Source organism: Bos taurus, chromosome 13 (genome assembly GCF_002263795.3).
Source record: "Bos taurus isolate L1 Dominette 01449 registration number 42190680 breed Hereford chromosome 13, ARS-UCD2.0, whole genome shotgun sequence".
In the NCBI taxonomy this organism is placed as follows: Eukaryota; Metazoa; Chordata; class Mammalia; order Artiodactyla; family Bovidae; genus Bos; species Bos taurus.
Window position 1 is genome coordinate 7430230 of NC_037340.1, and position 27910 is coordinate 7458139.

Sequence of the window (27910 nt, forward strand, 5' to 3'; positions counted from 1 at the left end):
ACAAAGGAGCCTGGCAGGCTACAGTCCCTGGGGTCGCAGAGAGTGGGACACGACTGAGCGACTATCGCTCCCTCCCTCTCTCGTGTGCACACACACCATTTTGCACTTTGACCATCATTACGGATGTGTCTCTTCATAGCACACTGTGAACTCTTTGAAGGATGCCTTGTTCTTGTATCCTCAGAGTCACACACAGTGTTTCTGGACACAAAACAAGGACTTGATAAATATCTGAGTAAGTAAATGAACGAAGAAAAAGCAAGGCACGGTACCACAGAAGTTTAGGATCAGATGTCTTTTAAATCTAGGGATTCATCGAAGGATTCATAGAGGAGATGATATTGGAGCTATTCTTTGAAAAATGGATTGGTCTTCAATGGGCAAAAATGTGAGAGGAGATCATTCCAGCAAATGGGGCGATATGACCTAAAGTCAGGAGGGTGCAGTTTAAGGGCGTGGGGGAAAGGAAAAGCAGCCTAGAAGACATATAGGGAAATAGTGGCATATCCAGCCATTAGTACCAAGGCAGGTTAGGTCAATGAGGGTTTTGAATGCCAGGGTAAGAAGTCTGGACTTCATTAGGCAATAGAAAGTCAGTAAGATTCTTTTTCATTTTTGCGTTTGCTCATGTTTATATCTGTGTGTGTGTGTATGCACGCAGGCACGCTTTGGGGGAAGTTAAGTGGCAGAGTAACAGTATCGGAGTTATATTGTTAAAGTATAAAGAATAACCTGGTGGGGCTTCGCTAGATGTATGTACGTTAACTGAAGTAATGCTAACATCTGTAACAAACAAACCCCCACATTTCAGTGGTTTAACACATTCAACAGTCCATTGTGGATGTTACTGGTTGGTGGTCAACTTTCCTGGGGTGGTTCTGTGCTACAGCCTCTGGGCGAAGCTCCATCTACTTCTTAGCAGCCTTGGCCCAGAAATGACACTCTTCCCTTTCACATCCTTTCCTTCAGTGAAAAGTAGTCACATGGATGTGATGGGAGCTGGGAAGTGCAGTCTCAGACTAGGAGCCATATCCCAGCAGCAAGCATTTCCTCTATTGGAGATTGCACATCTTTGGCGGACAGAGCTTTCTCTGCCATACAGTTCAAGGGAGAACATTAGAATGAGGGAACCCTGAGAAGCCTTTACAACAAATAGGAACTTTGGCCTGAACCAGGATAAAGACACAAGAACAGACAGGAGAGAATGGGCAACTGTTTTTTTCTCATGGTTAAATTTTTGAAGTACCTCTGAATCCAGTATAGATTGAGAAAGAATTTCATATTAACTTGTGAGCTGAGTGCTTATATTTCTAAATTAGTTCCAGTCATTTCTAAATTTCTCTCTAGGTACTATTTTGTGTTCCAAAACAATGGTGCGGGGACTTCCCTGGCAGTCCAGTGGTTAAGATTCCATGCTTCTACTACAGGGGGCCGTGTTCAATCCCTGGTCGGGAAACTAAGATCTTGCGTGCCATGTGGTATGGCCAAATAAGGAAACAAGAGCAGTGCAGTCAGTCCTGGTCTGCAGTTTAAGTCAAGCGAGCTTAACGTGAAGTCAGATATTGGAGAATGAGATGTTGAGATGTTTCTCAATGAAGCCATTAGGATAATTCATCTATATCACTCTAGTCCCCAAATCTGCTCCTCAAGAAGGATGAGAAAAATAACCCATATTTTTGCATTGATTTACCAAGAGTTGATTGGTACCTTTCTTTTTCCAGAAGGCTTAACTACAGGGTTTACCAAAACCCTATTTGATTCTCCGATAAATCCTACTAAAAATGTTAGACTCACTTTTTCCACTGGTTTGCATGAGGTTTAAGTAACACAAAGGATGGTAAAGAGCCTTGCTAAAAACATGCGTAATTACCTGTTCTCCTAATTGCTTTCCTTTCATTAAACATCCCTGGTGCAAGCTTTGGGCTTTTAATTATCCACATATTTGTTTTAAGAATTAGAAGAAATGATATCTCGTCATTAATTTGACTGCAAGATAGCAAGATTAATTAAACCTGGCCTCTGGGTACTTGATTATTATTTTATTAACCACTAAACAAAATAAATTAATAAAGACAAAGAGCAATATCTCCTCATTAACTGAATCTAAAATTTCTGTGTCCAGGTCTGAGGTTAAGTGCAGCTTTTCCTTTTTTTTTTTTTTTTTGGTTAAATGTAGAGACTTTCTGTAGGAAAAAATATATGTGTGACTGAGAGACTGATCAAAATGAACTATCCGTGATTTAACGAGAACCCTGACTGAAAAGAACAGAAATATGACTAGAAGGAAACTTCAAAGTGTTTTCCAGATGTATGAAATGTCTGTCTCGACAATGATTTTGACATCGTGAAGAAAGTGCCTAGGAGAGAGCCCAGCAGTGGCTCCGTGGAGGAAAACCGATGCTCCTGAGGTGGCAGGCGGGTGTGCAGTTGGCCACCCTGTGTCCCGACAGAGCCGCCCTCCCGGCTGTGGGGAATCAGGGCTAGACGACCTCACCGTGGCGAGGCCTCGGCCATCAAGTCCTCCTCGACTCACAGAGGCGGCGTGGGAGGCGCAGGAGAGCTCATCTGAATCTAACCCACGGGGTGGGGTCACCTTTATCCTCTATACAGACAATGCTCCTCTCACCAATGTGGTTACGTTTTACATGGGGAATGAGGAACAAAAGCTTTAATCCTATTGAAGCCTGATTTAGCAATCCTTCAAGTTCTCTTCTGATCTACATAACAGCCATTCCACACACTGTTTCTCGACAAAGCCCTTTCACAAAGGCTTATTCGTTTCATCCTTACAGCCTGAGGCAGGGCTTGTATCCCTGTTCTGCTGTACAGATGTGGATGACAGCTGGAAGGGAGGGAGTGTGGTTTGATAACATCCAAAGAATCAACCAATTTAGCTATTTGGTCCCGTCCCCTCTGCCCACATTTTATAAACACAGGAAAGTTGCACCTGCTAACAACAGGGATAACAGATTGCATTTGGATTTCACAGTCTTTTCACGACTTAGGGTGCCGGGGAAGATGAAGAGTCATCAGGCAAAAGGCAGGTGCAGGGGAGCACAGAAAGGCCAGGAGCTCTCCCACCGGACTGTGGGCACCTGAACAAGAACCCCTTGCGGCAGTGTGCACAGGAGCAGTCGTCAGCTAGGAAATTCCCTGCAATAATTTCCAGTTACTAGCACAACTGGAAGGAAGAAGAAAGCACAGAAAATGCATTAATGCAGGGTCCACTCTTCCCACTAGAAACGTGGGGTCAGATAGGTCTGGGTTCAAATTCTGGTTCCATCACCAATGACCCCTGCAAACTCAGTCCTGTGATTTAACCTGCTCTGTGGTTTCCTGACGCAAAAATGGAGGCCAGTGATAGGATGCATCTCATTGAGTGGTTATGTGACTTAAATGAGGTGGTGCACACAATACCCCAACACCTGGCTATTATTATAATCAGTTCAGTTCAGTTCAGTTGCTCAGTCGTGTCTGACTCTTTGCGACCCCATGAATCACAGCACACCAGGCCTCCCTGTCCATCACCATCTCCCGGAGTTCACCCAAACTCACATCCATTGAGTCAGTGATGCCATCCAGCCATCTCATCCTCTGTTGTCCCCTTCTCTTCCTGCCCCCAATCCCTCCCAGCATCAGAGTCTTTGCCAATGAGTCAACTCTTCGCATGAGGTGGCCAAAGTACTGGAGTTTCAGCTTTAGCATCATTCCTTCCAAAGAAATCCCAGGGCTGATCTCCTTCAGAATGGACTGGTTGGATCTCCTTGTAGTCCAAGGGACTCTCAAGAGTCTTCTCCAACACCACAGTTCAAAAGCATCTGAGGTTATTGGTATATAATATACCTTCCTCACCCTGTCAGACTCCAGCGCCATCTTCTGCCTTACTTATACTTACTATAGGATTTACTCAATATTCCCTTGTAGTTTTAGCCCTCTTCCTAATGAACATGCCTCATCTCCTCAAGTCAAGTAGAGCTTTTACAGGATGGAGATCCATCTTCTTGGGCCTCCTAGAGCTCTCAGCACTGTGTCATGTATGCAGTGGGTGTGTCAAAAGACATTTCTGGATCAAAGCACCTCCCAGTATCCCGCTGGGACCTCATTCTCACTTTTTCCTTACTACTGAGAGCTTGAGAATTAGTGGACAAATTTTTTTAAATTTGTATTTTTTGGAGTACAGTTGATTAACAATGTTGTCTTGGTTTCAGGTGCACAGAAAGGTGATCCATATCACAGATTCACACATGTATCTAATCTTTTCCAAGTTCTTTTCCCATTTAGGTTATTACAGAGTCAATGGAGACTAATGGAAAGAGGCCTGCAGGTGGAAGGGAGTGGGGGCAGAGCCCACTAGTGTTGCTGGGAAAAGCATGAATTCACTATGAATCAGATCGGTCACTAGATTCTTGCCTGGAAAATTCCGTGAACAGAGAAGACTGGTGGGCTACAGTCCATGGGATCACAAAGAATCGGACATGACTTATCACACTCACACAGCACATACAGTCCAGATTTCTTCCACTTGTTAGTTATGTCCTAAATCTGCTTTATTGACTATGCCAAAGCCTTTGACTGTGTGGATCACAATAAACTGTGGAAAATTCTGAAAGAGATGGGAATACCAGCCCACCTGATCTACCTCTTGAGAAATTTGTATGCAGGTCAGGAAGCAACAGTTAGAACTGGACATGGAACAACAGACTGGTTCCAAATAGGAAAAGGAGTACGTCAAGGCTGTATAGTGTCACCCTGTTTATTTAACTTATATGCAGAGTACATCATGAGAAACACTGGACTGGAAGAAACACAAGCTGGAATCAAGATTGCCGGGAGAAATATCAGTAACCTCAGATATGCAGATGACACCACCCTTATGGCAGAAAGTGAAGAGGAACTAAAAAGCCTCTTGATGAAGGTGAAAGAGGAGAGTGAAAAAGTTGGCTTAAAGCTCAACATTCAAAAATGAAGATCATGGCATCTGGTCCCATCACTTCATGGGAAATAGATGGAGAAACAGTGGAAACAGTGTCAGACAATTTTTCTGGGCTCCAAAATCACTGCAGATGGTGACTGCAGCCATGAAATTAAAAGATGCTTACTCCTTGGAAGGAAAGTTATGACCAACCTAGATAGCATATTCAAAAGCAGAGACATTACTTTGCCAACAAAGGTCCATCTAGTCAAGGCTCTGGTTTTTCCTGTGGTCATGTATGGATGTGAGAGTTGGACTGTGAAGAAGGCTGAGCACCGAAGAATTGAAGCTTTTGAACTGTGGTGTTGGAGAAGACTCCTGAGAGTCCCTTGGACTTCAAGGAGATCCAACGAGGCCATTCTGAAGGAGATCAGCCCTGGGATTTCTTTGGAAGGAATGATGCTAAAGCTGAAACTCCAGTACTTTGGCCACCTCATGCGAAGAGTTGACTCATTGGAAAAGACTCTGATGCTGGGAGGGATTGAGGGCAAGAGGAGGAACGGGACATCAGAGGATAAGATGGATGGATGGCATCACTGACTCGATGGACGTGAGTCCGAGTGAACTCTGGGAGTTGGTGATGGACAGGGAGGCCTGGCGTGCTGGGATTCATGGGGTCGCAAAGAGTCGGACATGACTGAGCAACTGATCTGATCTGATCTGATCTGAAGGTGTCCTGGAGAAAATAAATCCAATCTTATGGAGTCTATGTTAGGGTCCATAGTACGTGTCTGTCTGTGGAAGGACTCAGCAAATGTTAAGGCTTCTTCCCTCCATTGATGACATCAGAGAAATGGAAAACATTTACAGATTTTCCTTCCTGTACAGCCATTGTTACTAGGTTTGGATGGTTACCAGCACAATTACCTTTGTGATACCTAAACCATGTTCGTACATATAGCCCAGGTTGAACATGGCTTGAGCGCTGTGATACTTGTCGGCCGCGATGCTATAATGTGTGGCTGCTGTTTGATAGTCTTTCTTGGTCCCGTAGCCATAGTAATGGTAATCTCCAATTTTCACTCTAGCAAATGCATTGCCTGATAGAAATATCAGAAAGAGAAGAAGAATAACTCAGTTGATTCAGATGTAGTTCCTAGCAACTCAACCTAATGATAATCTATATAGAAAAGAAAAAAAAAAAAACACTTAGAATCCCATAATCAGGATTAGATATGATTTATGGATATAACACACAATACTAGCTGTCTTCATTGTAGGATAATTCCCACAGTATGGTACAAATGTTCTTAAAGAGTAAAACATTATAAACATTTTTTTACATGTACACTCTGCTATACTTTTGTTTATTTTTGGCTGTGCCACGTCTTCACTGCTGCTCGTGGGCGTCCTGAGAGTGGGGGCTTCTCACTGCCACGGTTTCTCAGGGGCTTCGGTGGTCGTGGCACACAGGCTCAGCAGCTGCAGCTCGCAGACTCTAGAGCACAGGCTCAATAGTTGTGGTGCACGGACTTAGCTGCCCTGTAGCGTGCAAAATCCTTCCGGAGCAGAGAGTGAACTAGTGTCCCCTGCATTGGCAGGCGGATTCTTATCCACTGCGCCACCAGGGAAGTCCCAGAATATAACATTATTAATTTTACCTTTTAGATTAAGTTTCTGTAGGTAGGTCAACTGGATCCCATCCCTCTTTTCTCAGATTTCACTCCTGCAGAAGCTCTGCTCTCCTGCATCACCAGCTTCTCCCCCTTTCTAGTTCCATCAGTCACGCAAACACCCTTTGGCATCTTCTGTGAATGACATCAAACCCTTCATCCCATTTCTCCATCCCACGGCATCTCCTTGTCACAACGCCCCATTTCTCGGTTTACTTCACACTCAGCCTTTTCAAAAGTGTGTTCTATACTCGCTGTCTCAAAAGCGTCCCCTCCCACATACTCATCAACCCACCCCAGCCTGGCTTCTGCTCCCGCCTCCATGAAACTGCAACTTTCGAGGTGGTGGATAACTTCTGTGCAGCCAAGCCCCCGGCCACATCCCTGTCTTCACCGCACTGGGCCACTAAGCCACGCTGGAAGCCCTGGGCCTAACTGCCCGAGTCCTTTCCTCTCTCAACTTCCCTCATACCCCACAGGCCTCTCCTTTACAAACTCTTGCCTGACGTCCTCCACTAACTTCTAAATGTCGGACTGCTAAGGCTTTATCACCGATTTTTTTCCTCCAGCTTCTCTCCCTTCTTTCCTCTCCTCTCCTGCCTTCCCCTCCTCTCCACCACTCTGCTCTGTCTCAACTCTGTCTCCATGTCATCTCATCTAGTTCCACAGCTCTCTGTGTTCACTATTTCTGAATTTGTATTTACAGTCCTGTCTCTCATAAGCTCCAGATTCTTACAGGTGCCTTCTTGACTTCCCTACCTGGATCTCAAACTTAAGACATCCAGTAGAGAATCTTAACACCCCATTCCCTCTTCCTCCAAACAAAATCATCAGTTTCTTTCCTCTCTCAGGGCCAGCACCCCACTTCTCAGGCCATAAATCTAGGAGAATTATCCCCAGTTCTTTCCCCTCACTTTTATTATCAAATCCATCAGCAAGTCCTCTTTCTCTAAAACACACCCATTTTTGCCCTCTCCTCTACCATCTAGTCTCATCCTGGAATATTACAACAGCCAAGATGATTTTTTTCAAATGTAAAATCGAATCATGTCATTCCCTGTGTGAAAACTCTCAAGTGCCTTCACTTTGCACTTGGAATAACATCCAGATTCCTGACCTGACCTGCAAGTGATGCCTTGTCTGTCTTTTGCCTCCCTGACTATCCTTATCTCTTGTCACTTTCTTGGTATGTTCTGGCCTTCTTCATATTCCTTCAACACACCGAGCTCATCCTTGCCTCAGGATCCCTGCAGTAAGATTCAAGTCCCTCTGCCTGGCGTGTTTGGAGTTCCTCATCCTTCTGACCTCACTGCAAATGTTGCTTCCTGCCTAGCACCATCTCTGACCACCTTGTCAGACTACACTCCAGTAATTATCTGTCCCATCTACATGCTTTATTTCTTCGCAGCATGTATCACTACTATTTTGTTTACTAGTTTATTTTCTCTCCCTCTTTGATGAGAGAAAACTTTGAAGCTCTTGATCACTAATACAGTCCCAGAACTGGAACGGAACCTGATGAATATTTATGGAATGAGTGGATAGACATGGTAGGGAACGTTTTTAGAAATTGCTTTTCCCAGATGTTAAGTATTTTACAATCTTAATTCCCAAAAAACATGAAAATATTCATGTTGGAGTAGAAAAAATTCACATGACTTTTTAAGATGTGAGACTTCAGTTTTTTGAAGGCTAATTGGGGATGGCCTCTAAGCGCGTCTCTGGGGCCCATGCTTTCAGTCACTAGGACTATGTTGATTGGAAAAATGAGGGAATGCTCATGCAGGACTTCCACTTCAACTGTGGCCAACCCTGATGCACAGTCTAGGCTTACTTGGAAAACCAGTAAGTAACCTTGTGTGATATGGTCCATATCATTAAGGGCTATAGGATTCCTAAGTTTTTCTCCCCATTTGGCCTAATACAAAGCCTAAAAATTTTTTAAATTAATTCCTTTGGGTTCTGAAGTTCTTTTAACCTTCTGGAATCCTGTACTAAAATGTAAACCACCTTTAGCTTTCTATAATTAAAAGTAATGCCATAAAATTCTTAAGCTGCCAAAGATATTAGTTGTCAGGGTTTGCTTCCCAGGTACTTCAAAATGTACAGGTAGCTGGGGGCAAGACCTTAGAGAATTGATGCCCAGAAGAGGGGCCCAGAGGGGCCTGGAGAGGCAAGAGATCCCTTGAGTTCTAAAGAGAAACCTGCTCCATCTCTAATTTTGCCCAAAGCTGCCTTAACCTTCGACCCCAAGATTTCTTCTGCACCATAACCACAAAAGAGCAGGACTCTGCATTTTTGAGCTTTACAAGCAGTAAGCAGGACCCCAGAGGTCTCTAAGAATGAAAGATTGTGAACAAACAGATTCTCCAGAGGATTCAGCTCCACCCTACTCAGGGGGCTGACTGGGGGCAGGTGGCAATCCTGACAGGCTCCCAGAGGGTCACTAGACAGGGGGAGGGATTTCCCCTCCAGTTCACCATCTTGATGGTTCAGCAGCCTCATCACACACAGCAGCTCCTGAAGGTAAGCGCCACCAGTGACTGACTGGAAGCCTAACTTCCACGGGGAGATTTCCTCACATCGAGGCAGCCACCAGCGGCTACATCTTCAGGGACACTCGTGTCTGACCTCTCTTTTGACACATAATTATTTTTAGTGGTCTAACATTTTTATATTGGTGAATTCTGTTTAATATTAATGTCCTCTCGTTTTCAAGGTCTCTTTCCCTTGGTGCAGCTTCTGCAGCATTTTATGGCTTGGGATAAACCTGTATTTGCTACAATTGAGCTGATTTGCCATAGATGAGAGATTGCTGGTGTTGTTTCCCCACTCCAAACAAGGTCTTCATTGAATTTTAGAAAACAAGGGCTTTTCTTTTTTCGGGAATTTCTCACTAAAATCACATGGATGGCTTGCCGCTGCAGTAGCAGCTCAGCTGGATCTGAGAACGCACCTATGGTGGCTTTTTCCTTCTGCCTCATCAACTGAGAATTGTTTTTTTTTTTTATCCCATTCACTTCTTGGAGAAAAGGGATGATTCGACCTTAGCATGAGGTGACTTTAAGAAATTAATTAGAAGTAAAATTTCTCTTACTATAAGACAGTTCCTCACATATCCAAATGCCAATAGTGACAGCTTCGCAGAAGCTTTGTGCTTTTAGTAATATGATTTTCGGGGAAGAATGGAACGAGACACAGTGAGGCAAGTGCCACCTGCCACTGCTTCCCCACTACGCTGTCTTACCTTCCTCATCATGTGATCCCTGGGGTGGGGCCTAGGAACTCCAGGAAGGGAGGGGGGTTGGATCTTGCTGATTAATTTTTTTTTTCTGATGTTACCATACTAATCATTATAATAAGGATCTGAAGTTTGTGGTAATCTTCAAAGTGATATTTTAAAAGAAGAATCAAGCAAGTCTTACAGCCATAAGTAATTTTATCTATAAACTCCTTGAAAGATAGATAATGTCTCTGATAAGTTAAAAAAAAAAAAAACTCAGCACATGAGTGACTGAAGCCAGACCAAGAAAAATGATTTCTGGAGTAACACTGTCACGTTTCAGACAACTGTTTAGGTGCCATGGAGACAGTGCCATAGAAAAATTCCTGCCATATGCTAAACTGGGGACCTTGGGAATAACAAAAGAAATTTCTGGAAATGACCTCCAACCAAAGACTGACCCTATCATCTGTTTGAAATACCATGTACTAGATATTCTACACCTTTCTGCCCATGTGCCCAAGAGCTCAGCTGTAGCAAATCAGAGGAATAATAGTGGACAGGGGCCAGGCAGTGCTCATTTTTATCTAAGTTCGGATACCTTGAATGGCAGCTCGATTCCACAGGAGAAGTGCCATTGGATACATCTTCTCTTTTTCGAGAATTTTAGCTTTTTCTTAAAAAAAAAAAAAAAGAGAGAGACATTCCATTAGGAAGGCTTAAGGTGCCTCTGTAGTAAAGTCAAATATGCATATGTATGATTAGGGAATTGCAGAGAATTTTAACTTATCTTACTAGATTCCAAAATGAATGCTGAATTGCTTTGAGCTACTTCATACCCCATTTCTGCGAGCAGTGCGTACTGAACAAGAGAAGAATCTATATCACCATTCTTATAAGCAAAGTATGCTGTCAGGAATTTCTCAGCCCAGTGGCCTAGTTCACAGACACCTTTATAAAGCTGTGTTTGGAAAGAAAAATCAAGCAGACTAGTTAGCCAATACATGTCATTCCATGCAAATGGTAACTGACATCAGTCTTTAGATCCTCCTGGCTGGTCAGGCCAGGATTTTTGGTCTGAAGCATGGCTTTTGAAAATTATTTAGGGTGAGGAGTTCATATCTTTCATAGGCACAAAGATTATAAGTGTGTATTTTATTTGTCTTGAGCTTAAAGTTCCTGGGGCTTATTTTAAATTTGCATAATAAACTTTTCTGACTTGGAGGCTATTTGGCAGGACAAGAATGTATCAACTTCTGTTTTTGTTTTTTTAAGGGCCTTCCTAGGCACTGCTGCCCTGTGAGGGCAGCTGATGTGGAAGAGAGTGCGAGGGGAGGACAGCGCCTGAGGGTGCGGGTGGCAGAATGAGGGAGGTGTACAGAGCAGCACAGGACAACTGTCAGCCGAGCTGAACAGTGCTCACGCAACCAAAGGAGGCTAGGCATGCATAATTCATTAGGGAGTTGGCAAAGGAGCAAATCTAAAGATAGATTATTAGCTGGCAGCTTTTGAAACGAATTTCAGAGGGGTCAGATTGCAACATGGAGGTATTTATCCTGGTGCAGGGCAAGTGTTTAATAAATCAATGAAGGACATTAAGATCCTAAAAGCACTCTTTTGAAAAGTGCACCACTATCCCAGGTTAAAAGAATTCACTTTCTCCGGTATCATCCAAATCATCAAAAAAAAAAACCTCAGGACCTTGCTTTCCGGGAAGAAGAGGGCTACATTTTCTAGGCTAAATCAAGCCTTTCATTTCCCAAGTTGCAACTCCCAATCCCACTAGAAGTGCCAAGTTGCCCTGGCGATTTGATTGACGACTGAAACAGAGCTCCCTAACTGGACTCTGAGGAGAGCTCTGGACTTGACGAAAAGCCAAATGCAACAGAGAGGAAGGATCGTTTCTCTGCCTCCCTTTCCCAGGCTGAGTTACATCACTGGTCTTCCTCTCTGGCAAATGTCAGTATTCACACTGTCAGCTGGGAGAAACAAGATAATATGTATAAACCAAAGGCACCACAATTTAAGGACAGTATCGCCTCCTCTGTGTGACAAATGAAAAGTACTTCAGAAACAGCTCTTGATTTACCTCCACAGCAGTTCTGCATGATCGCAACACTCCTGTTCCTGTGGCGTACATCTCAGCCAGGTAATAAATGGCTAGGGGCTGCCCACTCTGAGATGCCAAGTAAAAATATTTGAAGGCAAGTTTATAATCCTTCCATACTCCAGAGCCAGCTGAAAAATTAAAATCATTTTGAGCCACCCCCTTATTTACATTATTTTTTTACATTATAATCTATGCATGTAATGGTCATAGTGACTCCTGCCATTTTAAATAGGTTCAGAAGAGTCAGGCAAAAGTCAAGCTACTCCCGAGTCACTATTTGGAGGCGGGGGAGGCGGGGAGTTGAGTTAGATTAGAAGTAACAGTGTGGAAATGAATGTTCTCCCCCCATTCAGCGAACTAAAGGAGAAGGACTGTCTAGTCTCATGAAAATATCTCCTCAATATGCCACATATTGTTAATGAAGTTAATGGAAAGGAGACCAAGTGGTGGTCTCTGAGGACCAGAAGCCCCTCCATGACGTGTGCTACCATCACCGTCCTCCTTCCATACCAGGGGGCCAGTATAGCTCCTCCCAGACGTAACTGTCGAGTTTGGGGCAGGCAACACCCAGCTCCAAGGGGCCCAGCTCAGATTTAGCTTATGCTTGGAGCAAGGAGCGGTGTTTGGAGCTGGTGTGGAGAATCAGCCACTCCCAGAAGCTGGGGTTCTTGTCAGGGTTCTCCCATTACTCCTTTGGCAACTTGGGCACCTTAGGGCACATCCTTTGCAAGAGGAAGGGCTTTCTTCAGGTGGTTCTGAAATTGCCTCCCAGCTCTAACATTTCTTAGCCTTCAGAAGCAGTGCCATGTTGCTCTGCCGGTAGATCATTTGGGTTAGAATCCCAGATCCACTGAGTGTGTGATCATGTGACCTCATGTAAGACTTGTGACCTCAATATGGCTCAGTTTGCTCATCTATAAACTGTGGGATACCCCACAGGATGTGTTGAGAGGACTAAGTGAGTAAAAGCATATCAAGACTTAAACATCAGCCATAACTATTACCCTAATTTTAGAAGCTTGAGGAAGTTGATGTATCCTGGGGCTGGGACTTGGAATAAACTAGAAGGACAGGCTATCTCAGGCAACCTTCCAAGATGTACAGAACAGACTCTGAAGCTGGACTATTGTGGAAAATGTCAGCTGACCTCTAGGCCAGATCTGGCCTCCTGATGATACATCTGCTCCTGCCTTTGCTCCACCTCTGATGGGATGGACTGAGACAGAATACTCAGATATATTTGGATCTCTTGGTATGTGTCTTGGCCAATCTCTTTCTCAGTCCTTACAAAAATGATTACAAATCTTCAAGGCTTCTGAGATCACCTACCTCAATCACTCCACCTTTGTTCTCAGACAATGACTGTTCCTCTGAGCTCACTAAAGGAACCCTCTCGTTATCTTTCCTCACTTGCCTCTCTCCCCAGATTTACAACCGCACCATTTGTTTCATCATCTCTCCAGTTTTTGAGGATGAGAAATCCCTCCTCTTTATCAAAGCTAAGTGAGGCTCCCTGGACCTGATCAGATACTTGCAGATTCGCCACTGGTCAGGTAAGATCATAAATGCCACCTAAATTTTTCCAGAACCTCTTCATCAATTATCTCATCTCCCCAGTGACACATTAACCACCTCCATTGGTTGACTCTCTTTCATTTTTCTGCAAAAAATTATACTCAGGTCTCTCACCATCTTAAAAACAACTTTCTCTTGATTCTTGGTCTCCCTCATGCTATTATCTCATCTCTCTCCTCCATTTAAAGGAAGACTACTTCCGATAATATTTGGGCCCATCTACCTCTTCACCTCGCATGTACTCCTCAGCCCGCTGTATCTGGCTTCCCTCTCAACCAGTTCGATGACCTCACAAACATCCTCTTTACTGATAAGTTCCACAGATACTTTGCCCTTTTCATCAAAAAGTAAGAAACAGGCTTTTCACTGAATTTCAGCAGAGTATCATTCATTTACTCTTTCTTGAAATTTCTACTCCTTGTCCTCCTTAAGATAACCTCCTCCCCATCCCATCCCTCTGATTGTGCATTTTCAGTCTTCTTGTGATGACTCTTTCTTTGCTCATATTTTCAATATGGTGCCAAGGATCACCAGATTTCTTATAGTGGCCTACCACGCCTTTCTCTTGCACTCTCTCTCCATTCCCTTTGGAAGCTGGGCTACTCTTAACTAACACCTATATGGTAATGCCACCCAAATCTTTCTCTCAAGTTTGACCTGTCTTGTGAGTTTCATACTTGCTCAAACTTGGCTCTTTAAGGTGAACTTTCTGGTTGTACTTCATTGCCCCCTCCCCCAGATAGTGTACTTTTCCTTGTCTTCTTGAAATTCCTCCTCAAATTGCTGCCTGATTGTTCTGTCTAAACCATCCACACCAACCCTTTGACTCGTGTTTAAAAAGGAGCAGACTTAATGATGCATTTGTCGTCCTAAGTAAAGCAGCCACATGCATAGTACTTACAGTAGTACATGAAGCCTAGCTGAAACTGTGCATTGGGCCATCCCTTCTCTGCAGCTTTCTGAAAGTACTTAAGCGCTTCTGCATAATTCTGCAAGATAATTACACTTTATTACTCAAAGGTACATACATAACTCCATGGTAACAATTGCCTTCCACTTTTTAAAAGAGTGTAGCTAGTGCCCTATGTGATTTAAGCTAATTAAAATTGTATCAGAAGTATTACACATTTTATTTCATTATTATATTAGATTCTACTAAGAAATAATTATCTCATTATCATTGTAAATTATGTCTTTTCCTACACTAACAATAGGCTTTGTTAGATATTGGGGGAAGGTCACTCAAAAAGACAGAAGTTAAACTAAGATGACAAATTTATCTATCCAAAAAAAAATCCTCTTGGGTTAGATGATTTCTAAGGTTACTTAGAATCTATGATTCTAAGATATTAATTAGGGTTGTTATTCTTGTCACAAGCTTACTCTATGTCTCTGGCAAATATTTCACTGGATTATTTTATTTTGTATTATCAGATAGGATACCTCGGCAAACCAGGTAATAGAGACTAATTCCTTTAAATTAATCAATGATCATGAATTTCACCCTAGTCAATTTCTGGAAACATGAAAGATGATAAAACTATTTAACTTACCACAGGAACTCCTTTCCCATAAAAATAAAGAAGACCGAGCCCATGAAGACCAATTGCATTGCCCTAGAACGGGTTTAAAAATCGAGGTAAAGTCTTAGAAGAATTCATGATAAGGAAAAGTATTGCAAAATCATTCACAAAATTTGAAACACGCACAATAGGAGGTGAATTAAGGCAGGTTAATGAAGTAGTTGGCATTATTCTGACCCTCTCTACTTTCTCCTTTCACACTTTCATAGCCCCCTTTCTGACCGGAAAAGAGGGAAATGACAGTCACATTCCTCCAATCTTCTTTTTCTTACTTTTTTTTTTTTTTTAAATTAGAGAATAATTGCCTTATGACATGAAATCAGTTTCTGCCATACAACAGTGTGGATCAGTTATAAGTATACAAATACCCCTCCCTCTTGAACCTCAGTCCGAATCTTTCGTTCAGCATTTCTTTAGGGATTGCTTTGTGTGACTCCACAACAGGCATCGGGGAGAGGTAGGAGGTGAAAGTCAAAAGATACTGAGGCAAACCAGACAGCACCTGCCATGTCTAAAGGCAGCCTGACAGGTCCGTGGGCTCTGACCCACTAGGAGGGACCTCTTAATCGTGGCACGTGTGGTCAGTCCTACAGCGGAAACAGACGGACCGTGTTGTGGGCAGCCCAGAAGAGGGACGCTCAACTGCCTAGGGGACCGAGCAGACTGAGTCATTAGAGGTGGTGACATTTGAGTTGCGTCTTAAAGGATGTGTGGGAATTTTCAGAAGGGAGAAGTCTATCTAAACACCTGTTACGTGCTTTGGGCAAAGGAGGTTGATGTAAGTGGCCAAATAACATTTGGGAGACTCTGTGGATTTTAATCTAGCCATTGTGGATGGTAAAGCACTGTTGGCTTATTTTTTTAATTCAAATTTTACTGTTTATTAGGTTTATAGTATTTCCTCAGGAACTTAAGTTCTGATAGAAAACTCTCCAAATTTCTTTTTACTGCCTAAACATATTCATTTGTAATTATTTTTAATAATTTAATAATTGAAATGTAGTTATTGCAGATACAGATAGAGTACTCCTCGGTGAGACAGAAGTCGCACATAACTAGAGACGGCATAGTTCAGCAACTATTTCAAGGTGCTAAACTTTGAACCTATCTATATTCAAAGGGCCAGCTAATGTAAGAGTCCTTGAGGACAATCTATGTGCATTTCGAACAGCTTGGTATGTGTCTACTGTCCTCTTCTCTCTTCTCCCCTGACTACGTTGACCTGTAGTCCCAGGAGTTTGGGGATAGTCTGCTCTGGGGGTAAAGCCTAGTGTGAGGCATACGGTAAAGTATTGAATCTATCTCCTTTTAGCTACCCTTGTTTATTTATTTTTAAATTTTTTTATGTCTTTTTATGTAGACCATTTTCAGAGTCTTTACTAAATTTGTTACAATATTGCTTCTCTTGTTTCATGTTTTGTATTTTGGGCTTGGGGCTTGTGAGATCTTAGCTCCCGATCAAGGATTGAACTTGCACCCCCTGCGTTGCAAGAAGTCTTAACCACTGGACCACCAGGGAAGTCCCTATTTTCATTTAGATGTTGAGAAAAATGAGAGGGAAGGGAAATGAGAGGGAGGAAAAGGGAAGGAGGCAGAAAGAGAAAGGTTAGAATACTGGGGACAAAGTCCTTTCTATCTTTCTAAGAGAATCCCTGGGGAGCCAGGGGCTCACTGGATGACTCACCAACCGTTTAAGGCCCAGAGTAATGGACCTGAGTTTGAGCAAACTCTGGGAGATGGTGAAGGACAGGGAAGCCTGGCGTGCTGCAGTCCATGGGGTCACGGATCACAAAGAGTCAGACACGACTTGGCGACTAATCAACAACAGAACCTGTTCAGAAAGTTCAGATCAAGAGCAGCCAGCTCAGATGCCCCCAGAGCCATGTAGGTACTGTAAGACGTGCGTAAGCCAGGTTACAGGGGAGAGGCGGAGACTGAGGCGAACCAAGAGCAGGTGCACGTCTAAAGGCAGTGGCACCTCCTCTGCTCTGCGGCGGTCCACTGTCCTCACGTGGAATGGCCACCTCGTGTGCTCAGCTCTTCTCATTTTCCAAGAAAAGCTGGACATCCAGATTTTGATATGAAATTTCCTAATTTTTAAAACTCCTTCCAAGCCGAAGAAATATATGCGTAGGCAATCCCTCTCCCTATAACTTCCATGTTAGGGCTCAGTGCTCTTGCAGAGATGAATTGACATGAACTTAGGGAGCAGATGCTCATATAAGGGAAATATTTGAGGAACTCCTATGAGGAACTAAGACCACTGCCCTGCTCTCGGTGGAGAGACATGGCCTTTAGACGGCAGGAGAGAGGGTGCAGGGTAGCAGCAGCGAAGTTCTAGCACTACACAGAGTGAACGCAGGGCACGTTCAGAAGAGGGAGAGGATGAAGTGTGCCAGGGAGGCAGGGGAGGCTTTGTAGAGGGAGAGAGGACTGAGCTCTGAGCTGGGGATGGGTATTCAGAATGACTCTGGGAAGGGACAGGGGATGACGAAAGTGTGAAGATGGAGCTGGGCCCGGGGTGTCCCCAGTGGTAAGAGAGAAAACTAGAAGAATATGGTCCAACTTGGGGCCCAGCATCACATTGGATAACTGTTCATGTTTCTGAGTAAGATACAAGAAGTCAGAAAGTCCACAGCTTTGATCGTGGTACCATATGACTTGGAAACAACTTTAAAAGTAGCAGTTCAAAAAAAAAAAGAACAGTAAAAGAAGATTATGGGGCTTCCCTGGTGGCTCAGTGGTGAAGAATCTGCCTGCCAGTGCCGGAGACATGGGTTCTATCCCTGGTCTGGGAAGATCCCATATGCCACAGGGCAACTAAGCCCGCATGCCACCACTACCAAAGCCCGTGTGCCCGAGAGCGCAGGAGCTGGCACTACTGACCCCGCGTGCTGCCTCTACTGAAGCCCGTGTGCCCGAGAGCCTGTGCTCCACCGTAAGAGGAGCCCCTGCAATGAGAAGCTCCGGCACCGCAATGACAGAGTAGCCCCTGCTCACTGCAACTAGAGAAAAGCCCATGCAGCAACGAAGACCCAGCACAGCCAAAAGATGGTAGTACTAAATTTTAAAAAAGAGAAGCATACAAGTGTGCAGGAGTGGGAGACAGAAGCTCCATACTTTGGTAGTGAGCCCAAGGGAGAAATCTAATAAACTGTCCTGGAGATGATAAAGGATTACACGGTCATATTTACCTGATGCCATTCACAAGAATGACCTTAAATACAGTGTTAGATATCCTCCATAAAGGGCGGTAGCTCAGGCTTAGGACACGAGTAGCTCAGATCACAACTGGTTACCTAGCCCTGAACAGCTTAGGGGCTGGGTTAGTTTCCACACGCAGCTCCCTGGCGTTGTTCCTCTACACGGACAGATCAGCACTACTTGCTGTTACATTACCCCGCCTCTTTTTCGGTCTGCTCTCCTTGTCATCCTAATCTAATGGTATTCTGGATGACTGTCTTGCTGAGCAACAATTCCATATAAATTACAAGGGAGAGCAGCCGACTACCAGCCTTCTCAGTAATTTACACCATAATAGCAGCAGTTCCGAGGTGCTAGTCATTTATAAATAGGCTCCTAAAGCAGCGTGTGGGCTTTTAAAAAGCATGAACAGTTGAAAATATTCCCCATTTGAGCACATCTCTACTGCCAGTGTTGCAGTAAGATGGTGTAAGACAACAAAAGGGTTCCTACACCGCAGGGATAGAAAGTTCATCAAGGCTGCTCTCCAACGTTAGGGTGGTGGGTGTTGCTATGAGGATGTCTTTTATGCACCTAAGGGGTTTAGGGGAGTCTGCTAAATTTCACCTGGCAGATCCAGCCTCACTGAGCTTAGGAACCAAGGCAGGAACTTCAACGGCAGGAACCATACTCTGTGATTCCTTTATTTCCTCACAGATCCAATCCATTCTGCCTTGGATGTGCTTTGAAATTCACTCTACCTAACGGGCCCCAGACTTAGAAAGATAATAGCTGACACAGAGCATGTACTATACACCAGGCATGGCTTCAAGTATTTTTAATATGAGGCACATAACTATTGACTCATTAAATCCTGAAAACAGCAATATGAGGCAAGTATTCTTATATTCTCATTTTATAGACAGGGAGATCGGGACGTGGAGAGGTTAAGTAACCTGTCTACAGTCACACAGCTAGTCAGCTGAAGGACTGGCCTTCAGACCAGGGATTCTGTCTCCAGAGCCGTGCTCTCAGTCATCTCGTCCTGGCTCTTGGACAGCCTTCTGCCTGAGACAGAGCCTTTGAATAAGGTCAGAGGAGAGAAAACTGGGCACTTCTGGGTTACCGCAGTTACTGACGGAGTTTTCCCTTCCTCCGCCCTCATCCTTTTTGTTTCCTGAGCTAGATGGCCTCACGTACCACGTGGTGGAGGGGACGCTGAGCTTCTGTCTGGCCTCCAGATAGGATGCCATCTTCCATTTACCAAGAAGGCGAGGTGGGTCTCTGCCTACCCCAACCTCCTATTTTATTGTCAGTGACACTGTTCTTTACCAGGACCCTACACTCCTCCCAGGCCCACTAATTGGGCATGGGGCTTTAGAGTTAATGCTTCAGCCCCAGTCTGCATGTTAATACAGGCAAATGTTTTCACATGTCTACAGGATGGGCTGGGTACATACCTTACTAGCTGCCATAGAAAAGTATTTGAAAGCAGTAGCATTATTTTGTGGTGCTGCAGCATTCCCTTCTAAATACATCTACAAAAAAAACACACACACACATACAAATAAAAAGTAAAAACTAAAGATTTCGAGGGCAATGAAAATGTTTTAGAACGACATCAAGGTGATGATGGCACAACACGTTGAATGTAGTAAATGCCGCTGAAGCACACACTTTAAAATGGTTAATTTTATGTTATTTGAATTTCTCCTCATTTTTAATAAAAGGAAAAATTAAGAATACAATCTAGTACACACACTCTAGAGTACCCTCACCTAAGGGTGAGGAAAGAATCCTGTTGGTATTTTTTTTCATGTTTCCTTGCATCTAAATTTACTGTATGTAGTACTTCTGGAAGCCAGGCACTTGTCCCCATGGTTACTGAAACAGACTGGCTGTGGGAGCCAAGGGCAGTGAGCAGGGGAGTGAGTAGTCTTGGAAGGAGAGAAGGTGCCTCTCCAGAGGAACCTTCCACAAAGGCTCCTCCCGTCAGTCAGGGAGGAGCTGGTTCTTTGGTCAGTCTGGAGCTGTTCTCATTCCAGGAACGGTGGGAGGAGGGACCACGCTGGGTGGAGGTCTGCCCCAGGGTTTGATGTACAACTAGATCAGCTCTCCTGTTACACGCCAGGGGTTTGTGGGGAGGGCTCCGAGTTACGCTCAGCCAGGAGCCCTGGGCCACCGGTATTTTCAAAGACCGATTTTGGGGAAGGGATAGCTAGGGAGTTTGGGACTGACGTGTACACACTGCTATACGCATAACTGACAAGGACAGAATGTCTAGCACTTGGAACTCTGCTCAATGTTATGTGGCAGCCTGGATGGGAGGGAGGTTTGGAGGAGAATGGATACATCTGTATATATGGCTGAGTCTCTTTGCTGTCCACCTGAAACTATCACAATATTGTTAATAGCTATGCTGCTGCTGCTGCTGCTAAGTCGCTTCAGTCGTGTCCGACTCTGTGTGACCCCATAGACGGTAGCCCACCAGGATCCTCCGTCCCTGGCATTCTCCAGGCAAGAACACTGGAGTGGGTTGCCATTTCCTTAGTGAAAAGGGAAAGTGAAGTCGCTCAGTCGTGTCCGACTCTTAGCGACCGCATGGACTACAGCCTACCAGGCTCCTCCAGCCATGGGATTTTCCAGGCAAGAGTACTGGAGTGGGGTGCCATTGCCTTCTCCTGTTAATAGCTATACTCCAATATAAAATTAAAGGTTAAAAAAAGGACTGCTTTTGGTACCCCAGATAAAGACCACTATTGTACGGGACTTCTTCCCAAACTGTCACCCCAAGAATATCACTGTCAGGTCGTAGCTGAAGGCCCTGCTTAGCTGCTTTCATGAAGAAGGTGGGCAGACCCATGACCCTACACTGGTTCAGGTAGCTGGTACTACTAGGTTTTAAGATATGAAAGCTATTGATCAAAAGGAAGCTTGTACCTTTCCTATAAATGCCATAGCGTTTGCGCTCCCAGCTTTTGCAGCCTTTAAGAAGTAGTATAATGCTTTCTGGAGAGAAAAGGAACAGTATTATTGACAGTCACAAACATATCCTGTAAAACAGCTTTTGCATTAAGTTTTATTTCATTTGACATGCATTAAAAAAATATCTGTGAAATGCCTACTTTGTTCAAGGCACTTACTACTCCAAGTGCTATTTCAATCATGAACCTGAAGAGTGGGAGATAAATATATATATATATTTCACATGTACAGTTTTAGAATGTGCGGGCTTGTTTTTCACATTTGGAAAGGCATCATGGGCATGTTGCTTTGTGGAGGAGAGATAAATCCCAGCTGTAGAACTAAATACTCCATTATTTTTTAAAACCACACTTGTATGTTGACAGTACGTACTTACTGTTTAAGACACTTTGTGTAAGTGGCAGGATTGGATATACAGCACCCTAATGTTTATGGTGCAGAGGGAATTAGACCAGACACCCCTGGTTGCCTTCTTGGTCCAGGTCTCTCTGCAGAGGTGAACCTCAGACCAATTCTTTCCAAAGAAAGTCAAAGGGGGCGGCAAACCCTTCTGACTCTCTCTGGGTCATAACATTCAACGAAATGCTCAGTCTAAATGCGTGGGAGGTCACCTGTCTCTTGCTGCCTCATTCCTCAGGCCTCCTCCTGACTTTCCCTAGGTCCTCTTCAGAGACTTCATGGAGAATTAAATAAATAAGTCCCAGGAATGAGAAATGAAGACATGCTCCAAAATGTCTTTTAGTAGGACACAACTTTCCTCTCTTTAAAAAGCCTTGACTGATTGTAAGGATCTGCAATTGATGGGCAAGGATCTGCCCCTTCCCAAAGAGAAGAGAACGCTTGAGGAAGAAAGGTAGGTAGTTCTTTTATATGTAAGTTTTCTCTAGAAATATTGGCAACTTATTTGAGAACTATACACATTATGTCGACAAGTCGGTCTGCCGTGGACATACTACTACTACTACTAAGTCGCTTCAGTCGTGTCCGACTCTGCGCGACCCCATGGACTGCAGCCTACCAGGCTTCTCCGTCCACGGGATTCTCCAGGCAGGAACACTGGAGTGGGTTGCCATTTCCTTCTCCAGTGCATGAAAGTGAGAAGTGAAAGTGAAGTCGCTCAGTCGCGTCCGACTCTTAGCAACCCCTGGACTGCAGCCCACCAGGCTTCTCCATCCATGGGACTTTCTGGGCAACAGTACTGGAGTGGGGTGCCATTGCCTTCTCCAGCCGTGGACATAAAGTAAATACAAAAGCCACCATCCTGGACCTCATCACGTCATGGATCCACTCATCCACCCATCCTTCTCTTCTTCACTTATCCTTTCAAGATCTTGACTGATACCTGCCATACATATGGTAATATGTTAGGTATCACAGGTGATTGATAGATGAACAAAAACCACTGTGCCTACTTTGCTTCTTAGCAGTACTGCTGTGAAAAAGTAGATGTAAATAGCAATGACAGGAAGTGAAAGATAGAATAAAAGGAACACTAAAAAGAATTAGAGGGGTTTAGAATAACAGAAATTGTACCTAGTTCTTTTAAGTATTTTACAAGCTTTTTCTTCCTTAATCTTCAAAACTGCACTGTAAGGAAGGTATTACTAATATCTGAGCTATTTAGTGACGGTTGGAGTCAAGAAGCCGATACTGGCATCCTGCCAGCAGCCTAAATCCAATTCCCACGTACTTGGCACTCTGCCTTCACGGTTTAAAGAACGAGGGCTCAAATGATAAAGGTCACACAAAAGATGGAGAGGATTCACCACACACAGGGCATGAGAGGCTGCGGGAACAACATGAGCAAAGAATGGAGACGGGAGTGTCCCAAGTGTGTCCAGGAAATAGTAGTTCCTTCAGTATGGCTGAAGTAGAGCATTCAAAAGCTAAGATGTGCTAAAATGTGATGGAGCAATATAATTAACAGGCTAAGGACTGTTATTTTATTTGGTTTAGAAATAGAAACCAGTGGAGATTCATGAGCATGAGGGAGTGTTGAAACAAATGCTGCTGAAAATGTCTGGAATAACGTAGGTGTCAGTAGGATAGGAGAAAATTATAGCAATGTATGATTTACTATACCAATTACATATTGGTAAATAAATCAAATGTATGATAACATTTATGATTTAATAATCACATTTATCAAAGAACATCAATATAAAAAATATTTCTTATGAATATCCCTGCTGAACCAAGACCCAAGTATATCCATCGAGAACCATGATGTGTGCAAGTACAGCATCTCCGGCCTTGCTCCCTCATTCATGGTCTCCTCCCCTGTGCTCTTGGGCACTCTGTCTTTCCCCATCATAGCATGCATCCATTGATTTAATTGTCTGCTTAATTTTCTGTTTCCCCCAATGTTGAATCCTCTGTATTTAGCACAGTATCTACTGTATATTAGGCAGCCAGAAAATGTTTCTGGGATGAATGAATGACTGAGTGAATGAAAGAATAAATTTGTTAATCTCTAAAACAAAGGGACTGAATTTTAATCTTTATGGTCCCTTCTAGCTCTAAAATTATGATTTTATAAACTCATTTTCAAAGTGCAGTTTTAGAGTTTGGGCTCAAATATTTGGCATTAGAGAGTTATGCTCTGGGAAACTAGATTGGAGTTCTTAAAAGAGAATAGCCTATTCCCCAGAAGCAAATAAGAATCCTGGAGTTTTTCCCCATCCTTCAATATAATGAGCCCATAAAGACCAAAAATGGAGGGTCTAATTTCTCCTTCCACTTTCCTTGGTTACTTGGCATTTCAGTTCTCTTTAATTTCTCTTTACATTAACCTGCCTTTAATGTTGGGCTTCCCAGGTAGCCCAGTGGTAAAGAATCTGCTTGCCAATGCAGGAGATGCATGTTTGATCCCTGGGTGGAGGAGATCTCCTGGAGAAGGAAATGGCAACCCACTCCAGTATTCTTGCCTGGAAAATGTCATGGACAGAGGAGCCTGGCAGGCTACAGTCCATAGGGCTGCAAAGAATCAGACACGACTGAGTGCACATGACTTTAAAGCTACTCTTTCAACTGCATAAACATTTGTTAAACACTCTGTGAAAGTATCATGCAAGCTACTTCAATGGCCATGCATGGGCCAACCTGCATTCTTGCTCTCAGAGTCAAGTATTCGTCTCTCCATTCATCTATCCATCTGCTGTGTTCTGCATATTTCTGTTCCCCCCAAATCCATATGTTGAAAACATACTACCCAACATGATGGTATTAGGAAGTGAGGTTTCTGAGAGGTGATTGGCAGAGTCCTCATGAATGGGATTAGTGCCCTTGAAAAAGGCCCCAGAGAGCTAGCTTGACCCTTCTGCCAGGTAGGGATACAAGGAAAAGCCTACAGATTGTAAGAGGGCCTTCGCCCAAGCATGGTGGCACCCTGATCTCAGACTTCCAGCTTCCAAAACTGTGAGAAAATAAAGTTCCATTGTGTATAAGCCACCAAGTACACAGTATTTTTGTTATAATGGTTCAAACAAAAACACAATCCATCCATCCGTCCTTCCTTCAAATATTTACTGACCACCTACCATCATATTTTACTGATTATAAGATGTATACCCCCCATCTCTCATTTTAATCAGGACACTTTTTACTATCAATGGCACCATATAATTTATATTGGCAATGTTTTCTCTTGCTCAGTAAAACATAATGTATCCTATAACTGATGGTGTCTTAGGATGAAATATAGTGTGTCTTAGGCATTATGCTAAGTGAGGTTTTATTATTTGAATGCACATCTCTCTCTTTTTTTTAAACTGAACATGATGATTTTTCATTGGTTCTAAGAAAATCCCTGGTTTAATCAGTTTGCAACGTTTCCTCTAGAATGAAATGCCAAGAAAATGTATTGTTCTAAAAACATTTGGGAATACTTCTTTTATCTCAGGCTCTGTAAATCACTCTTAAAAGGGATAGCATTAGCTCTTTTATTTTTCATGGATGGCAGAGTGGACAAAACAGTTGCCTTATGTATTTAATATTATTCCTCTGCTGGGTGTAACTTAATTATGCCTTATCCACCTTAATAACATGCACCAAAACACCCAGCTTTTCCTAATCCAATTCATCCTGGGCCTGTATATATTTAGAAATGCAAATAACATTAAAATGTATGTATACAAATTCAAGACAATGTAATCAAGACTTGTATATACAATACTTTCCAATAATTAAGAATCTTGTGGGGAGGAGAAGGTGAAAATGTTGCCTATAGTGACAACTCATAAGAGAAATTAATTCAATCAAACAATGAGGAGGGTGAAAATGTCAAGCTCGTCATTTTTAGGTATTTTGATTTTTAATTTGCTGGACAGTGCTGGGACAGGACCGGGAAAGGTCAGTTTTCATTCCAATGCCAGAGAAAAGCAGTGCCAAAGAATGTTCAAACTACTGCACAATTGCATTCATCTCACATGCTAGCAAAGTAATGCTCAAAAGTCTTCAAGCTAGGCTTCAACAGTACATAAACCGAGATCTTCCAGATGTTCAACCTGGATTTAGAAAAGGCAGAGGAACCAGAGATCAATTGCCAACATATGTTGGGTCATAGAAAAAGTAAAAGAATTCCAGAAAAACATCTACTTCTGCTTCATTGACTATGCTAAAGCCTTTGACTGTGTAGATCACAACAAACTGTGGAATATTGTTAAAGAGATGGGAATACCAGAACATCTCACTTGCCTCCTGAGAAACTTGTATGCGGGTCAAGAAGAAACAGTTAGAACCAGACATGGAACAACAAACTGGTTCCAAACTGGAAAAAGGAGTAAGTCTCAAGGCTGTATATTTTCACCTTGCTTATTTAATTTATATGCAGAGTACGTCATGTGAAATGCTGGGCTGGATGAAGCATGGGCTGGATGAAGCATAAGCTGGAATCAAGATTGCTGAGAGAAATATTAATAACCTCAGATAAGCAGATGATACCATCCTTATGGCAGAAAGCAAAGAGGAACTAAAGAGCCTCTTGATGAAGTTGAAAGAGGAGAGTGAAAAAGCTGGCTTAAAACCCAACGTTCAAAAAATTAAGATCATGGCATCTGGTCCTATCGCTTTATGGCAAACAGATGGGGAAACAATGGAAACAGTGACAGACTTTATTTCTGGGGGCTCCAAAATCACTGCAGATGGTGACTGCAGCCATGAAATTAAAAGACGTTTGCTCCTTGGAAGGAAAGCTATGACCAACCTAGCTGCTAATTCACTTCAGTCGTTTCCAACTCTGTGCAACCCCATAGATGGCAGCCCACCAGGACAGCATATTAAAAAGCAGAGACATTACTTTTCCAACAAAGGTCCTTTTAGTCAAAGCTATGGTTTTTCCAGTGGTCATGTATGGATGTGAGAGTTGGACCATAAAGAAGGGTGAGTGCCATAGAATTGATGCTTTTGAACTGTGGTGTTGGAGAAGGTTCTTGAGAGTCCCTTGGACTGCAAGGAGATCCAACCAGTCAATCCTAAAGGAGATCAGTCCTCGGTGTTCATTGGAGGGACTGATGTTGAAGCTGAAACTCCAATACTTTGGCCACATCATGTGAAGAGCTGACTCATTGGAAAAGATCTGACGCTGGGAAAGATTGAAGGCAGGGGGAGAAGGGGATGACAGAGGATGAGATGTTTGGATGGCATCACCAACTTGATAGACATGAGTTTGAGCAAGCTCCAGGAGATGGTGAAGGACAGGGAAGCCTGGTGTGCTGCAGTCCCTGGGGTTGCAAAGAGTCAGGCATGACTGAGTGACTGAACAACAACAACCAGGCATCACTTATATTTATAAAGAACCTCACAATAATTTTCTGTGGTGGACTAAAACATTAGCGTACTTGCTCAAGTGGTGATTCTTAGGCTGAGAAATAACATCTAATTCTTAGGATGTCGTCATTCATTTATTCAGTAGACAGTAAGTACCTAATGTGTACCAGGTACTAATCTAAGTACAGGACACACATTAGTGAATAAGATGGATAAGAATTTACATTGCCCTGCAGGAAGACAGTTAACAATCCAAGATCAGTAAAGTACAAGGAATGAGAGGGGCTAGAGAAAAATAAACACAGCATGATAAGATAAGTGATTTAAAAAAAAAAAAAAAAGGTAGAATTGATCAAGAAAATCCTCTCCGAGGAAGTAGGATTTTAAAGATAAGAAGCTAGCCATGGGGAGATCTTCCCACTCCTCTCTGCATATTTCACACTATTCCAAATTGATTTTGGTGCAAGGCTTCCCTGGTGGCTCAGAGGCTAAAGCATCTGCCCACAATGTGGGAGACCTGGGTTCGATCCCTGGGTTGGGAAGATCCCCTGGAGAAGGAAATGGCAACTCACTCCAGTATTCTTGCCTGGTGAATCCCATGGATGGAAGAGCCTGGTAGGCTACAGTCCACGGGGTTGCCAAAGAGTCAGACATGACTGAGCGACTTCACTTCACTGCAAGCTGTGGCAAGTTGCAAAAATAGCCATAATACTTTGCAGGTCTGCCTATTAAGAGAAGTTCTTTTTCCTATTCTTTCAATGCTGGCTGGCCTTGTGACTTACTTTGGCCAAAAGAATATGGCAGAATTGATCCTGTCCGTTCTGACCCTAGGCCTCAGGAGACTTTCACTACTGCATTTGTAAAACATTTGACTGCCATGCAAAAAGCATGGGCCTGCTG

At 43.3% G+C, this 27910-nt stretch overlaps 1 protein-coding gene across 6 annotated transcripts in view; it reads right to left on the bottom strand.

The window, feature by feature from the left end:
- SEL1L2 (SEL1L2 adaptor subunit of ERAD E3 ligase) overlaps nucleotides 1–27910 on the bottom strand; it is a 127156-nt gene that overhangs the window by 5519 nt on the left and 93727 nt on the right. For 3 of the 6 annotated variants that reach the window (XM_059892882.1, XM_059892879.1, XM_059892881.1), the window contains 8 exons: nucleotides 21200–21268; nucleotides 19720–19797; nucleotides 15047–15109; nucleotides 14395–14482; nucleotides 11898–12046; nucleotides 10604–10769; nucleotides 10410–10484; nucleotides 5840–6012 (listed from right to left, as the gene is read on the bottom strand). In XM_059892882.1, coding sequence (XP_059748865.1) covers nucleotides 5840–6012; nucleotides 10410–10484; nucleotides 10604–10769; nucleotides 11898–12046; nucleotides 14395–14482; nucleotides 15047–15109; nucleotides 19720–19797; nucleotides 21200–21268 — 861 coding nt within the window. Of the gene's footprint in view, nucleotides 1–5839; nucleotides 6013–6573; nucleotides 6721–10409; nucleotides 10485–10603; nucleotides 10770–11897; nucleotides 12047–14394; nucleotides 14483–15046; nucleotides 15110–19719; nucleotides 19798–21199; nucleotides 21269–27910 lie in introns of those variants that run through there. The other 3 variants (XR_009496832.1, XR_009496833.1, XM_059892880.1) reach the window with 3 other exon arrangements.